The sequence below is a fragment of the Glandiceps talaboti genome, chromosome 8 (assembly GCF_964340395.1).
Source record: "Glandiceps talaboti chromosome 8, keGlaTala1.1, whole genome shotgun sequence".
Taxonomy (NCBI): Eukaryota; Metazoa; Hemichordata; class Enteropneusta; family Spengelidae; genus Glandiceps; species Glandiceps talaboti.
This window is the reverse complement of record NC_135556.1, coordinates 19,598,100-19,616,429: the sequence shown is the minus strand read 5'-3', so window position 1 is coordinate 19,616,429 and position 18,330 is coordinate 19,598,100. Positions and strand designations below refer to the sequence as shown.

The following is an 18,330-nucleotide window of genomic DNA, read 5'->3' as shown; positions in this document are numbered from 1 at the left end:
TGAATGCAGTCATGTTGCAAATTCCCCATCCGACCAGTTTAAGTCTAAACAAATGCTTTAAGTATACTATATTTCAATATTACACAACTCCAATACATGTATGTGTTAGTACAAAATACCAGTACTCACTGAGTCACTTTATGGGGTATAACATTCAATGCTCAGACAACAAACACACCAGCATTGCACATTTATGCATAAAATATCTGATAGAAATAGACTTTTAACTTATACATACTTAGATTTTAGATGAAATTATCCGAGTAGGCCTGGCTGGTTTGCCTCCATCTGTAACATAGACCCTTAACTTAGGTATTAGATGCTAATATCCTGTAAAGAGTACTGCCAGATCCTGGCCGATCTGCCATCCCATCTCATTTCAAATTGTCAAATTAGATTTTAGATTCTGGTGGATTTCAGATATCATGCGATAAAATCTCCTGTTGGTTAATCATCCTTTTCGCTTATATTAAATTCTATTTTAATAGACGATACTAGCTGATAATCCATACAAGTCATACATATGCAATGTCTCACTGTCCTACATACAAGTATATGCCTAACAACAGAGACCAAGCCCACAACAACAGCTAAAAAATCAGTGCCCTTTGTTTGCTAAGATAACATTTGTGAGGAATAGCCATTACAAGCATACAGGTGAAAGTACAGGTGTGCATAGCAACCACGGACACACCCATAGCAACAACCAAGAGTATCGTGTGTAAATTATAAAGATAAAACAACATGGATGGGTACAGGGTTATTGTCAAACTTGAATGCAAACAGTAACCAACACAGCGATTCCTCTATGAAAATCAATGACACCAATGAGCAGCTGGTGATTTTGGTAATAAATTTGGTGTGTGTGGACATCTGAATGTCTTGGGAATGTGTATGTTGTTACAGAAACTAAAGTTGATATTTATACATGGTATATGCAATTTTAGACAAAACATGATCAGGCTGGGACTTCTTTGTTACTCATACTGAAAATCCATTACTATTCATTACTCTTAATTATTCAAGATTAGGATGCGGAGATGCTAACGACAACCACACTGGTAGCCAGCGCCACCTTCAATGTTGCGTAAGAATAAAAGTTCATGGACAAAATCCATGAACGAGATCAAGAAATCATGATATGCAAATTCTACATTGTATCACTTATTAAGTTACTTGCTCTAATGATAATCTTTTAATCCTAGTGCAAACAGTTGTGTACGTCCGAAAATCACGCTGTTACAGTTTGAACTTGCGAAATAACGTGATATTTGGTAGTAAGATTTGTGATACTCTAATACGACGAAATCAGAGCACGAGTTGGTGTAGTTACAGTTAGATACACTGACCGAGAAACTTAGTATTAACTTAGTAATACTTGCTATTATTAGGCTAGTGAGCTAGCAGCAGAGATCATAAAGTCAATGTTTCATTTATTCTGTATCCCCCAGTCTACAGTAGTATCCGTTATCCCAATACGAATTTAACAAAAATGGCAATGGACATTTGATAGATCACATTATGAGCTACCCGAAAAAAATGGCAAAATTTCCCGATTAAGTCATTTGTGTGTAAACGTTCTTGCTAAAAATCACTCATTATATTAGGGTTCTTCAGAGCAAGAAACTTTATCAGAGCATTAACTTCTCTGAAAGTAGTGTAATTGTTGTACTCTTTTCGGTAAGTCGCTTGCTTGTTTGTAAAAGATGCATAATAATCTCTGACCATCTCCAATTGTTACTTTCCGTGTTAGATTCTAAATATTAACCAGAAAGACCCAAAGTATCATTTTGCACAGTGTATGACAGTCTTTTGAAAGAAGGGTGACACAAAAGGTAGATATGCTTCTGGAAGAGTGTGACAGCAGGTATAGGTTAAGCGCCCCATTCGCACTTAATACAACAGGCGTTGCTAGTCTGTTGATTGTTGGTGTGAGTCCTAAAAGACAACCAACACAAATCATGTAACTGTAACAGTCATCATAAACTGAATGGTCCCATATGGACAAAAACACTGTTGATTGTTTGCACTTTCACACATTGTAATGGATATGAATCGCAAATGAGCTTCTACAGTAAAGTGTGGAATTTAATATAAAGGAGCGAGTTACTGATAATAATAACACCAATTGTGCATACACAATACAATGAATAAAGCTACCCTATTCAGCATACACATGTACTGTATGTGTTTGTGAAGTGTACCAGTTGGTCCTATTTTAAGATCATCCATAGACTCTGGATAACCCTTGCATATTAATCTAAATGCAGTATACATCATGGTGTTCTGTCTTCATTTTTGTCACTGTCGCAGCTCCTCGTTTTTCTATGGTTGAAGTGAAGTGCCACTTTGGCAGAGCGACATTAACGCTGAATGATTAATTCATTGCATAATCAAGGTCCGTAGCAGGCAGATCAAAAGGTCAAATTCGATTCTAACTTACTGTTCCAAAGTAACTCTATTTTATTGTCCTGTTAATTCTTGGATCCATGGACTATATATTCTCAATCGTCACTTTGGCAGTTTTAGGATCTCAAATAAAACTTCATTGTGTCAAACTTTCAATTCCATCAGGTTTGTTCATTGGCACTCTGTATAAGGGAAGATGGCACTATGTAAATAGGCCTTTCCAAAATTTGCCATGATGGCGCTCTACTTCCTGTCTGAGTGTACCTTGGGGGTATACATGGTATAGGTTACCTGATCATAGAGCACTGCTGCTTTCCCTGATGTCTGAACAATACAAAAAAATTCCCTGATTTACACTTCTACAGAATACCAAGAGACAGAGCTCTTAAGGAACAGTACTATGAGGTGATGATACCCCCAATTTGAGCGAGGGTGCTGTATTCTCAATTTCCTGTTTGCAGTCTGGAAAGGCCTATTCATACTGTAGAGGTGGCACTGCGGATACTGGGAAGGTGAAATTTTCATACTATATCCCATAAAAATAATGACCACTATGACCAATGAATAGGTTATGTTAATTTGAACAATGGAGGTAGCCCTTTCTATATGTACCTCCATGGTTGAACAAAGTAAAATAATTAATAATGAAATACTAGTATGTTGGCGTACATAATTTCTTAATTAAAAAATTGACTTTTTTCTAAGGCTCGTTTTGTTAATGATATTTTGATATCAAGTGTTTAGCAATGATCACTCCTTTATCAGCCTCATTTGAAATATTACCTTTCATGTAATGAGCACTATGTGTGGAAACAGTCTAGCTTTGCTCGTGAAAAATTATGGAATTATTTTTCCGATATTGATGGCCAACATTGCACCAATCTGTAACTTTGTTGAAATGATAATTCACTTGAAAAACATCTATAGTACATAATTTTGTTCGGAAATGTGTGAAAGAATCATCTGCACATAGATTGAAATCAAAGTTAGCTAAAAGAGTTCCGAAGATCTTTTATGTAAATAAAAAATGGCGGGCCCGTTAAATGTCACGCCTTAGGGACCGTGTAGGTGACTGACATCACCCTTTTCAACCCTCATAGCAATTCAATTCAGGAGAGTAGGAATAAACTAGGATTCCTAACAGAAAAGTATTAGAGTCATCAATCGTCTAGGTTACCGTTAACTTTAAACTTTTCATGTAGGAACTGATCATGCATCAAATGAGAGGACTGTCTATACAGTTGGCTGCTAGATCTTTAGAAAGAGTGGACTCAGAACAAAAGCATTGATCCTGTGTCATTCTTATGCCTCCACTGATAAAATTAACACTAATGTGAGAACCTGAGACTGAATTTCTGGTCTGTAGACAAAACTATTAATGTTGAAATGATATTTTGAAGTATATTCTACCTGACTTGTTCCAAGCATGTTCCATCCAAATATGTTCTATGTAACCTATTCCAAACATGGTCTATCTGACCAGTTCCAACCATGATCTATACAGATATGTTCTATCTGACCTGTTCCAAACATGGTCTGACTGACGTATTCCAACCATGGTCTATCCAAACATTACAGATATGGTCTGACTGACCTATTCAAACCATGATCTATCCAACCATGCTCTATCCAAATATGGTCTATCTGACCTGTTCCAAACATGGTCTGACTGATGTATTCCAACCATGGTCTATCCAAACATGGTCTCCAGCCTGTTCCAGCCATGGTCTATACACACATTACAGATATGGTCTGACTGACCTATTCCAACCATGCTCTTTCCAAACATGGTCTATCTGACCATGCAGTTCCAACCATGGTCTATCCAAGCATGGTCTATCTGATCAGTTCCAACCATGCTCTATCCAAACATGGTCTATCTGATCAGTTCCAACCATGCTCTATCCAAACATGGTCTATCTGACCAGTTCCAACCATGCTCTATCCAAACATGGTCTATCTGACCAGTTCCAACCATGCTCTATCCAAACATGGTCTATCTGACCAGTTCCAACCATGCTCTATCCAAACATGGTCTATCTGACCAGTTCCAACCATGCTCTATCCAAACATGGTCTATCTGACCAGTTCCAACCATGCTCTATCCAAACATGGTCTTTCTGACCAGTTCCAACCATGCTCTATCCAAACATGGTCTATCTGACCAGTTCCAACCATGGCCTATACAGCTATGTTCTATCTGACCTATTCAAACCATGCTCTATCCAAACATGGTCTATCTGACCAGTTCCAAACATGGTCTATCTGACCTGTTCCAACCATGGCCTATACAGATATGTTCTATCTGACCCATTCAAACCATGATCTATCCAAACATGGACTATCCAAACATGATTTATCTGACCAGTTCCAAACATGGTTAACCATGATCTGAACCTAATTAATTTGACTATGGTGTGGGCTGGCCTTGGTGCCATTTCTCAAGCAGTCACACATTGTCCATCATGTTTACACCATGGTCTAACCATGGTCAACCATGTTCAATAACCATCGTTGAAATATTGTGAAACCATGTTTCTGATGGAATACAGGGATGTAGTACATGTACATGTACAGTACATTCACTGTAGAATTGGCATACCATTAGTTAAAGCATGCCAGTGTAACTGTGTTACATGGATGTATATCACTGGGACTATACAATGTAGATTTGGGTCAGATGATGTGACAGTTTTTATTACTCTTGCATTCTGTTCAACAGTACATTAAACGCCATGAAATTGGTAGCTAAGATTGAAAGTAAAATGTGTACAGCCGAGGATATGTGTCCTGCATCTAAATTAATGCCATAACCATGCATGCTTGCATAGCCCCATTATACAGACTTTGGAATGGTATCGCATCACTTAGTACATTAAAAAGCACTTTAACATAAAGTTAATTTGACTGTGCTTTAAGCTATATTTATGGCCCTAAATTTAATTTCATGGATGCTGTGAAATGGAATGAATGAACACGGTATGATTTGTATAACTATGAAATTGCATAAGCTACAACTTAGTATACAATATCTGATTTGGCTTACACATATCCAGTTTTTCAGGCAGGCATCAGAATGTACAATGATCTGTGATGAATGAGGAACTCTCTGGGAATCATGCATGCGTGCGTGCGTGTGTGCGTGTGTGTGTGTGTGTGTGTGTGTGTGTGTGTGTGTGTGTGTGTGTGTGTGTGTGTGCGTGTGTATGCATGCATGTGTGTGTGCATGTGTATGTGTATGTGTATGTGTGTAAATGAATATTAGTGATCTATCTGAAGTTGTATTGAAGAATATCACTGGAAATGTGTAAAAGTCATGACAATTTTGACTATATTTGCAAGGTTTTCTTTGTCAATACAGACTGATCCAGTGTGTTTGAACAAAGTAACTTAATTGACTCTTCACTGAAGCAAATCATCTTTGAACACATCACCAATAACTTACAAATCCAGGGTACCACATAATTAATACGCAAGCTCTGGAAGATATTTTGCCAAGTATGTGTAAAATACTTTTATTAAATAGCCATCTTTTTTCCATTATTCACACTCAAGTACGTTACATGTATTTTACAAGAAACATGAAAAAAGTCCTCATTACTCTCTGACCTTATTTCAAGATATATATCACATATGGTGTACCCATAGCTCACTTTTGATGTGTTTAATGGTTTGGTTTCCTTCCTTATTAGCCTCCATGTAAAAAGCCACACCTCTCACATGCACTGGCCAATTTCATTCCAACTTGGCACAAAGGTGACATACCATAGTGGACAATATATGCATGTCCCATATTTTCATGACCTTTTAGGATTTGTACAAATGACAGCCAATTTGTTGTACAAATCTATTATTTATACAAGGAACTTTATAATACATGTACATGACAATCAGTTTGCATCCATAGCCCTTAATCGTACATAATATAAGGTGAATGCAACCCTTTTCACCATACAGTATAAGGTTGTTTGGAGTATTGATCACAGACTGTTTGTAATACTTTGAGTATAGCTAGTTTCAATATTAAATCATGGTAACTGTCATTATACATGTATTGCATGAGTGGAAAGTCCCTCTTCCATTGCTGCATGAAATAGTAATTATTATTAGCATTATCAGGCTTGAAATGGAATATTGCACAATTGAGTTTTGATTTGCATTGTAAGCCGGGGTTACGACACTCAAAATCTTTCACTATATGAAAGTGACTATAGCTATCCGTCACACATAAATGAGGTGCATTTGACAGATTCCGAGGTTTTAAGAAATATTAAATAGATGAAGTAATAACATATGCAAGACGTAATGCTATAAGTCCTTTCACAGTGTCAAATGTATCCTGTATGTATATTGCAAGTTGTGTGCCAATCTCATGACAACACCCAGGGTTATATATATGAGCTGGCGACTATAGCTGCCATTAACTTGCTAATCTGGTCATTCCTACAGCTGTGAATGGCTGTCGTTGGCGGCAAATTGCAATCTAATTAGGTTTGGAGTATTGAATAAAATTCTGCCCCAACTGTTGTATTTTAGACAATCGTAATATCAGTAGTGGATGTGAAATTGATACCAGAGTCAGGAAATTGATGAATTTAAACCTAATATAACAGCGTTTTTCGTCAGTGATTGTCCACTCAACTTCAGGGTACACTGAATGTCTACGTGTATGTCTGAGGTAGAATATATAATGTGTTATGTGTAGTGTATGTCTTGTGCGAACAACCTGGGCAAATTGCCTTGGTATTTGGTGGTAATGTTACTCAGGATAATTTTGAGGTGGGAAATTGTACAAATCAAATTAATGACACCATAAATGTAAAATTTTGGTGAAAAAATGTATTTTATGGTAAAACTTAAGCTCAAAATCAATAGGCAAATTGTTGGTGTGAAATTCAATTGTAGTGTTTGTAGTAATGTCTAAATCAAACCTTCTCAAAACTAGGACCTGGTGTAAACTGAATGCCTTCTGTAAGGACAAACACAAGCTTTTTTTTATGAGATCCTACACTCATTAGGCTTAAAAAAAATTATTATTATCCGATTACGCTCAATTTTAGAATAGGTGGGGTAGGTAGATTTTTTTTCATTATTTTTTACCAATTTTTTTTTTCTTGTGTGAGTGTCAAGTTCAGGTAGTTATGTTTTCCGTTGTTTTCCATATGGTCTCTGAGATATTGGTTTCTTCCCAAAAGCCATTACAGATCGGAAGAACAGTTTATGTTGTCTTTTTAAGTTGATGTTAGTTTCCGCATCCACTATTTCTTTCAAGAGTCCACACTTTTCAGGATTTATTTCATTTTTTCTCAAATACGTAAAAAAAAATTAGGGTCAGCAGTGAAAAACTAGGTGGGGTCAGGTAACTGGAACCATAGGAGTTCAAAGGTCATTTATCAGAATGCAAAATTCTGAACTACGCTACCTGGCATTTCCCTTAATTGGTAAAGTTCATTAATCATGCAAATGTTCATAGCAACCATGGGCATGCCCATAGCAACAGCCAATGCCAGAGCCATTCGTCTAACTTCCAGAAACACAGGTAGTAAGTTACAAGAAATGAACCTCAAAGTAAAAATTTAGGGTCTTGAAATAAGAAAGTCTTGAAGTCTCAGGTAATGCCTTTGTTGCATGATATATATATTTGAGCATGAAAAACATTGGGAAACAACATTAACACCATTGAATTAGTAGCTTCCTAAAACAACCAGCTAGTCTGCAATGTTTTGCCAGCTACTTTTTCAAGAATTTGTTTAAAACTCCTTTTGTTTTGTGTGGTATGAGTGGATACAATTGTATCAGGACAAATACTCTTCGAAAATGCTCACTGAAAAATTGCCTCAGAGAAAACAATGAGAAGACAGTATTGCAATACAGTACAGAAGATACAGATGCAGTGTTTAATCTTGCATTAAAAGGTGTGACTAGAGATGCATAAACCCAAATATGTGCGATTTAAGCTGGGATTCATCTGTGAATGATGTAGAATAATAAGCACCTGGATTATGAGTAGATTTATCAAGGCAAAATAAAAGGCGTGCCCTTGGATATATCCATCAGCATCATTATTGGTTTTACTGTTGCAGATGGCATTTATGGATTGTGAAATAATCTATACGCAAACTTTAACAGGCTCCTTAGAAATGTGAAAATAGTTGGCGCTAGTAAGTAATTGCATTGCTAAGGGTACTCAATGGTATGATTTCACTCTTATCATGCAAAGCTGAGATTGTTGTTATTTTCACACTGAAATTGGAATTCATTTTCACTTTCAATACTAACATTTGAATGGGGTTTCAGTAGTGTTACAATACATATATAGTCATGTCAGTGTCCTGTCAAGCAGTCTATATACAACATAATACTATATGTATGTGTATGTATGTACTGTATGTATGTATGTATGTATGTATGTATGTATGTATGTATGTATGTATGTATGTATGTATGTATGTATATGTGTGTGTGTGTATGTATGTATGTATGTATGTATGTATGTATGTATGTATGTATGTATGTATGTATGTATGTATGTATGTATGTATGTATGTATGCATACATGCAATGAATAACTAGCCAGTTGATACATAGGGGAAGGCTTTTTGGTGAAAGTTTGTCATCAGAAATGGAAATGTTAATTATGTGGTACCCTGGATTTGTAAGTTGTTGGTGATGTGTTCAAAGATGATTTGCTTCAGTGAAGAGTCAATTAAGTTACTTTGTCCAAACACACTGGATCAGTCTGTATTGACAAAGAAAACCTTGCAAATATAGTCAAAATTTTCATCATGACTTTTGTACATTTCCAGTGATATATTCCTTCAATACAACTTCTGATAGATCACTCATAAAGTCATATTCATTTACACACACACACACACACACACACACACACACACACACACACACACACACACACACACACACACATGCGCGCGCACACATGATTCCCATAGAGTTCCTCACTCGTCACAGACTATTGTTCATTCTGGTGTTTTGAAGTGAGCAAAAGAATTCCTTGAAGGAAACACAGGGAGATATAGTATGGATGTAATGGCTACAGATGGCCACATCAAGTGAAAAGCCATTTGATAATGATACATGTGGTTTTTACATCGTGATCAGTCGAGCTGTCATAACACATCTAGGTCTTCCTAAGTAGTAGCATTGCAATAAATGTAAGAACTGCACATACTTGTATTGCATGTGATAATACCAGTATACTATACTGTGTATATAGATCTTTAGATATACATATATATGTATTTGCAGAGGAAGTTTTGGCTACTGCAGTTTTCATGTATTGTTGTACTTACCTCCTCATTGGAAGAATGACGTACTACAACATTACATGTACTGTGATATTAAAGCTAAGCTGTGCAAAACTCAGATGATATCAGTGTTACAGTTTACCGTGTAAATGTACATGTATTGAGTATTCAAGACTCATTGATATGTCACAATCAACAATAAAATTGATGAGTGCTAGTTACTACAGCTTGTTTAGTGTGCTAGTCCTGTACATCCTTCATCACAACCACAGGAATATCCATGGTAACGTTGACGAATTTAATCAGAGGGTCTCCCATCTAAAAAGGTCATCCAAGATGGCATCTCCACTGTGGGCATTATAAAAGAAAAGAAATATGGTAATCACTGCATCATTTTCTGAGAAAAAGCTGTGCCTAGAATGCTGAACTTGATGCGAGAAACTAGGACAATCAGTGTTATCGTTTTGAAAGGAGGATTTTATTTCATATTTTTCTACTGGAAACAATTTGATCTTGACCATTCCTCAATATTTTGACAGGCTTATTATATGTGGCTGTGTGTAGTACTAGTACAAGGACAACAGAGAGTCAAAATTGATCTGATGGACCAAAACCCACAAGCAGTACTCTTTACAAAATGTAAATGTGCAAGCAATATCTTTAAAATAGTCACAGTTTCGAAAATGTATAACTGACAGATATTACTCTGCTTAGTTTATACTTGTTGACCTTTGACCTCCATGTAGTTTTACAGCAATACTTCAAAATGGCATAAAATCAGTTTACAAAATAGCTAAAACCAACAGAGAGGTCATAACCCTCAAAAGAACAAGTGGATACGCGACCCTACCTACATGTATCACTATGATAAAAATGAACAAATACAGGTGTGTGCAGGAATCACCAGACATGGCTACCAAAACAGGAATAGAATAACTTGGGTATTCCTATATTAGGAATCACCAGATATGGCTACCAAAACAGGAATAGAATAACTTGGGTATTCCTATATTAGGAATCACCAGACATGGCTACCAAATCAGGAATAGAATAACTTGGGTATTCCTATATTAGGAATCACCAGACATGGCTACCAAAAAAGGAATAGAATAACTTGGGTATTCCTGTATTAGGAATCACCAGACATGGCTACCAAAACAGGAATAGAATAACTTGGGTATTCCTATATTAGGAATCACCAGACATGGCTACCAAAACAGGAATAGAATAACTTTGGTATTCCTATATTAGGAATCACCAGACATGGCTACCAAAACAGGAATAGAATAACTTTGGTATTCCTATATTAGGAATCACCAGACATGGCTACCAAAACAGGAATAGAATAACTTGGGTATTCCTAGATTAGGAATCACCAGACATGGCTACCAAAACAGGAATAGAATAACTTGGGTATTCCTATATTAGGATTCACCAGACATGGCTACCAAAACAGGAATAGAGAAATGCAACTCAGATCTATGTTAGTACCACATTAGCAAAGAACATTGTACATACATTTATCGATGGATAGTAAGAAATTCAGCCCTATGTTTGTGAGGTTATCATATAAAATGTTAAAACATTGAGAAGCAGTCTCTTGAAATATGAATGAAGAATTCAGATGTCTGGTCCTTTTCCATTTATTTATCTGATTGTTTTTTATCAGCAATAAAATCCATGTTTTAAAACATGACATCTGGATGGCGAAATATAGTTACTTTCTGTTATACAGAGCTTTAAGTGTAGTCTAGTCATCAACACCTTAGGTGGTGGTGCTAAGTAGAAGTAGAATGATGGTAACTTTCAATTTTAAATTGTCTAGGTGTGTGATGTTGAAAGACTGCACAGGTTGAAATTTGAAACCTCCAAGTTATGTTACCATGGCAATATTGAATTTTAAATTGTAGTGGAAGGAAGGTAATATTGCTACAGTTAAGATGTAAGAAGTTTGGTCTAACAAGTGAGAAATATAACAATGCAGGTCCTAATGTATGAACATATGGGTGTTTATTATGTACATACATATACTAATTTGTACAAGTACGTTTAATGTAGGCAAACCATATGATCCTCATTTAAAATTTGAAACTGCAAAAAAAGAAAGTGGAAATGATGTAAATATAATTGTGTTTTATTGGTAATGTAATACAGCCGTGAGTGCTGCAAATTGCCTTGCATAATGTAGCATGAGGGCGGCAAATTGCTCTGTGAATCAATGTAATGATAGCCATGAATGCAGCATATTGCCTTGTATGATATAAATATAGCGCAATGCTGCAAATTGCCTTGTGAATCAATGTTACAGTAATAATAGCCATGAATACTGCAAATTGCCTTGTCAATGTAATGTAGCAACTTGCCTTGACAATGTATTACAGCCATGAATACTGCAAATTACCTTGTCAATGTAATGTAGCAAATTGTCTTGCCAATGTAATGTAGCAAATTGCCTTGTCAGTGTAATGTAGCAAATTGCCTTGTCAGTGTATTACAGCCACGAATACTGCAAATTACCTTGTCAATGTAATGTAGCAAATTGTCCTGTCAGTGCAATGCTGCAATTTGACTTGTGAATCAATGTAATACAGTCATGAATGTAGCGAATTACCTTGTCACAGCCATGAGTGCTGCAACTTGTCTTGTAAATGTGATAGTGAATTTAGTTGATGTAAGGCTAAACCAACTAAAAACAGGGCAAAGACTTGTCTTTAGACACTATTTCCACTAGATAGTCAGCATGTACACTTGGCATTTAGTAATGTGTGATGTGTAGTACTTGCCTAATTGCCATCAATTCAGTCTATAAAGCCAAAATGTAATACTAGTATCCTTCAAATAGACCAATTCCTTTCAATATCATTCACTGAAAATGTGTCACCTGTAGCAGTTTCTTACAGAAATAACACCTCACTACTGTAGTTCCTGCCTACTTAGTATGAAAGATCATATTACATAATCTTTGAAGTATTTTTTTCAAGTATATTTTTGTTTTACTGAAAATGGATAGTACACACTGTGTGATATACTTGTTTGTGAATTCATATTTTAAACAGGCAGCTATGTATCAAAAGAAATTTAATACCATCGAGGTGAAAATAATGAAAAAGATTGTTGTTAAAAATAGAAAATTTCAAATTTTTTTGTGAATGACATGGACGTTATATGTATGTGAAAGGCTGGAAATAGAAGCTAGAAGCTTCAGTGCTTACATATAAGCCTCAACCAAAATATTTGTTTGTTGTAATCTTGCTCTTTCTTGATTCTCTGCTTTTAGACCATTTTAGACACATCATGAAAAAGCTGATGAGATGATTGAAATTTTTTTTGTCAAATCACTAAAAAAAAGTATATTACTTCAAAAATGATGTTTTCATACCATGTAGGTTCATTATATATTACAATGTTACATTTAAGATTCAGTACAAAGAGATTATACATTATAAGTGATGAAATACCAAATCCCAAAGATTATTAAAAAATACCCAAACAGAACCTTTTGAAGAGTATAATATTAGTTTCCACAACTGATAGAGATCTGACTCATCCATGTTGTTGAGGGCAGCATATTAATTTTCACTCCTGAAGCAGTTGACTCATTCATGTCGTTGAGGGCAGCATATTAATTTTCACTCCTGAAGGCAGTTGACTCATTTATGCCGTTGAGGGCAGTATATTAATTTCCACACTGCTTCGTTGAGGGCACTGCAGTGTATTAATTTCCAGCACTGAAGGCAGTTGACTCATCCATGTCATTGAGAGCAGTATCATTTTGTATGATCTAGTCTTAGCAGACTACTGTTTCCAAATGGGATTGACTGAATAATAAAGTTTTCTGTGTAAAGTGTTTAATAAAAAGTATCATAAAAAGTATCATGAATTTGTACATAGGACAAGACAAATACGAGAGTGAGAAAATATGATTGGCTCATGTGTACATTCATGTCAAATACACATCACATATTTGTTGTCCATAATTATTCATTTATGAAGTTTACCTAAGCAAAACACGCAAATATTTACATGTATGGTGTGTGACAAATTATTGTTCCTAGTTGCTGACACACCAATGTCATGTTTGATGCCGATGTTCTATGTAAGACTTGGTGAAGTTTTAGAGACTTTCAGTAACATAGAATTGTTTATTTTGTTTGCTTTGGTAGGTGTGAAAACCTTCTTTATCGTTGCCCGTGCTAAACCACATACACCTGACCAGAGAGAACAGAGAATGAAGACATACCAGGACAAAGTAGACACAGGCTCCTCACAGAATGTCTCTACCAGAGAATCTGGTGGGGGTGGTGACAGCAAGGGTAATGAGAGTCCAAAAGTTACTGATCCACTGAGAGGAGAAGTGGACAAGGAACAGGAGGAGCAAGGGGAGCTGGAAGAGGGAGAGGAGGAGATGAATGATGATGATTCTAGTAAAGATATGGAGAGTACACCTAATTCGCCCAAGTCGGCTAACAGTTCAATGAAATGCAGCAGTAACACCAACTCTCCATTACTAAATGATCATGATGGTGGGACACCTGTGTACAAAAAGAAACAGAAAGCTAGAAAAACTGCCAGTAATCACATTGAAATGCAGGTAAGCCTAAACTTGTGAAGAAAAGAGGGTGTTATGAAACTTTATCATGACAGAACTGTACAAAGGGTAAAAATCAAAACAATCCAGACAAAAATTTTTTATGCTTTCCACAAAAAGTCCTAAAATTCAAACTACTCTCAGAAATTCTTAGAAAATTGAGTTTGGTTCTTCGAAAGTCTTGCATTAAGTTAGTGGTGGGGACATTGCTGTCTAGTAGTGGAATTGTTCAAATCAAAATGACTACACCACACCATAGATGTGTGATTTAGGTAAAAAATGGAAATTTTTCATAAAAAATCTTAGTCAGAAAAATTCATGGGAAATCGATTAAGTACTATAGTTGCAGCATGTGGTGATGTTCCTAGGGTCATCTAGATCATTAATTAATCAAAACAGTATATGTTTTTGTTTATGAATATGCAGCTGAATTCTGAAATGCATGCCTTTTATGTACTTGCTACCATGACCAGCCTGCAGCATAAACTAACCACACCGACAGCAGTAAAACAATTTTGAAATAGCATTATTTGAATCATACTAAAATGATCACCTTCAATAGTTAAAATTTGTTCATTTCTATTTCACAAATCTTTGTCTGTCAGTAATGAAACAAAGTGAGCTTTTGAAATCAGGTTTACTTGAGCTTTTGAAATCAGTATTACTTCAGTGTATACAAAGATGCTTTGGTAGGCTATCTGTTCAGCACTGAGGTCTACCCAAACTTTGTCGCAAGGAAACAACGCAACAATGAAGCATTTTGATATGGCTCAGGCAGGGCATGTCATCTCAGTAAACCAATGCTGGATTAGTTTTTATATGACTATTTACTATGCACACAATTATGCAAAAAGTGTTCAGTTCCAGCACCATGTGTGACGTTATCCTAGTAGAGTACAACAAGTGTAATGTCTTGACAAAATTCTGACATGCAATTAAGCATGTGATAGTCAAAATCCTAATTATTATTGTTTACATATCAGTGATTCACACCTTGATTTTTCTGGTTTGTAATTTGAAATGAACCAAAATTTTATGGAACAAGTGTGACAACATGTAAATTTATGTAACTCTGATACATACACGTGCGATAAAAATCATATACAATTTTGTTAATATTTTTTCATTAGGACATGGCAGAACCCAAGTCAGTGACACTCCTGAAACCAGAGAATGGTAGCCTTGGGCCTAGCCGTACCCCCTCAGTGATGGACATGTTGGCAGAAAGACCACCTGATGTACAACCACAGTTTACAAACACCATCATACGGAGGATGGACGTCAATCAACAATCAGACATCCAGCTTGTCAAATGTATCCAAGAAGATGAGAGCAACCAGGAATACTTCTTCAAGCCACCAATCAATAACTTGACCTTGAACTTTCTAGATCCCTATGTGGAGGAACTATATCGGTCCCAATACGAACCCACTGGATGTCAAAACAGGGAGACGATATCATCACCCAAATGGAACACAGCATTTGATGTTGTGTTGGCATTTATAGTGTACACATTGATGTCCATAGGATGTTTTCTTGTGTTTGAACGGGAACTTCCCTGGCTGATTTTTTTCCCGATAACATATCTTCTTGAAGTTATTATATTGGTCGTTGTTATCAGGGATGCATTGTATACTTGTCACATACTTACATGCACCGATAAAGTCATGATGTTCTTCGGTAAATGGTATGCGCGACACATCCTCGGTGCACTGCTCATCAGTCTACCGGTCTTAGCGGTGTATGCAAATTTCATATGTCTATCACGAGATATGGAGGAAACCACATGGTTTTATTGCTATATGATAATTGTTGCATTACTTCACTTCTGTAATTTTGTTCAACTAAGTTCCTGGATGAAGAGCGTCCTGGCAATTCTTAGTGGCACGGTTCTTTTGGTTTTACTGAATGTCAAAGTTTGTGACCCAAACAGCGTTTCTAATCCAGACGATAGTGTAGACAATGTTACAACGGGTACAATAGATTTTAACAACTCGACCAAGAATGAGACTTCTACCTACAGCATTCCATGGACTGCTCTGGAACCGGGAATATTTGAAGGCTCCAATCGAATTGGTACGGAGATGATCCTAGATATCCTGCTGCTACTCATACTAGTCTGGTTCCTGAACCGGGAGTTTGAAATCTCGTATCGACTCAATTTTAACGGCGACATAGAGGCAGAGGACGACAAACACAAAATACAGATTCTTAAAGAGCAGGCTGATTGGTTACTTCATAATATTATTCCTCAACATGTCTCGGAACAGTTAAAGAAAGTGTCCATGTATTCTAAAAACCACACAGACGTAGGAGTCGTTTTCTGTAGTATTATTAATTTTAATGAGTTTTATGAAGAGAATTACGAAGGCGGGAAAGAGTGTATCCGCGTGTTAAATGAGGTGATTAGTGACTTTGACCAGCTACTAGACAGAAAGAAGTACCATTCAGTAGAAAAGATCAAGACAATAGGAAGTACTTTCATGGCAGCATCGGGTCTTTGTCCAGCTGATAAGAGAAGCAGCAAACAACCGCATACAGACTTAGTCACGCTAATGGAATTCAGCGTCGACATGATGAACGCTGTCCAACAATTTAACGAGGAAGTGCTCAACATGACGATGAAAGCATTCAATTTTGTTCTACGCATTGGATACAACCACGGTGATGTCACAGCAGGTGTTATAGGCACAACCAAACTCCTGTACGATATATGGGGCGACACCGTCAACATTGCCAGTCGAATGGACTCAACGGGTGTACCTGGTCGCATACAGGTCAGCGAGTCATCCCATGAAATTCTAAGTCCTTTCTTTGAGTTTGAAGAACGTGGTAAGATTGTTGTGAAGGGGAAAGGTGAGATGATGACGTACTTACTCATTGGTAAAAAAGACAACATTGACACCTGAAAATCTTGTGATTGGCCCCAAAATTTGCATGTATTTGCAAACAGTTGCACTGAGAAGAAGTGTTACGTGGTACGACAAGCCACTAAAATTTACGCAAATATAAAAAAACGAAATACTGAAAAAATGTAATGTGCCATTCTGTGACATATATAAGCCTAAAGTTATTGATTGGCAAAGTGTCATCTGTAAGCACATAACTATGTGAATAGAAACCAGAAAATAGTGTGTCGCCAAGCAAGATCAGTTGAAAAAAATAACACTATGGATCTCAAAGTGTTAATTTTAAATGAGAGGAATCATAATAGAAAAGATACGTTATCCTGACTTGGTTTTTTAGATCCATCGTCATTTCAAGTATTTTTGTTGATGTTAAATTTGTTTAATGAGTTGGTTTTTCTATGTTAGGGGTTGAATTATGCCATACATTGACTATTTATTATTATGACTCCTCTATTGTTGTTATCACTATCTGCATTAAAACCTCATCATTACTATCATTGACTTTCACTTTCACAAATTTTACCGAAATGAGAAATCTTAATATTTCTTTAAATACCGAATGGTAACCTTAAAATTGACAATACTTTTATGATGTGATCATGACATCATTGACCAATCACATCTAGTCTTAGTCTTTATTTTGATCTGTGATATCACTGACCAATCATATCATGTCTTAGTCTTGATGTGATCTGTGATAGCACTGACCAATCACATCAAGTCTTAGTCTTGATGTGATCTGTGATATCACTGACCAATCACATCAAGTCTTAGTCTTGATGTGATCTGTGATATAACTGACCAATCATGTCAAGTCTTAGTCTGGATTTGATCTGTGATATCACTGACCAATCACATCGATTGTTAGTCTTGATTTTATCTGTGATATCACTGACCAATCACATTGAGTCTTAATCTTGATTTGATCTGTGATATCACTGACCAATCACATCAAGTCTTAGTCTTGAATTTTGAGGAATAAGTTGATATTGTTGTCTGTTTGTTAGTCCTTTACCAATTTACTGAAAGAGGCCCGTAAGCCTTTTTGAAAAATTTATCTATAAACAGTAACTTCTTTGAAATTCTTAGTATTTGGTTGATTTAGTTGATTGAGTTTGACAATTATAGGAAGTCGATCAATCTTGTTTGATTTGAA

The 18,330-nt window shown here is 36.2% G+C and overlaps 1 protein-coding gene across 1 annotated transcript in view; it reads left to right on the top strand.

Moving 5' to 3' along the window:
- LOC144438698 (adenylate cyclase type 9-like) overlaps window positions 1–17,747 on the top strand; it is a 56,205-nt gene extending 38,458 nt beyond the window's left edge. The window contains exons 2-3 of the mRNA XM_078127844.1: window positions 13,841–14,268; window positions 15,396–17,747. Coding sequence (XP_077983970.1) covers window positions 13,841–14,268; window positions 15,396–17,174 — 2,207 coding nt within the window. The 3' untranslated portion in view covers window positions 17,175–17,747. The remainder of the gene's footprint in view (window positions 1–13,840; window positions 14,269–15,395) is intronic.
- The last annotated feature ends 583 nt before the right edge of the window (window positions 17,748–18,330 follow it).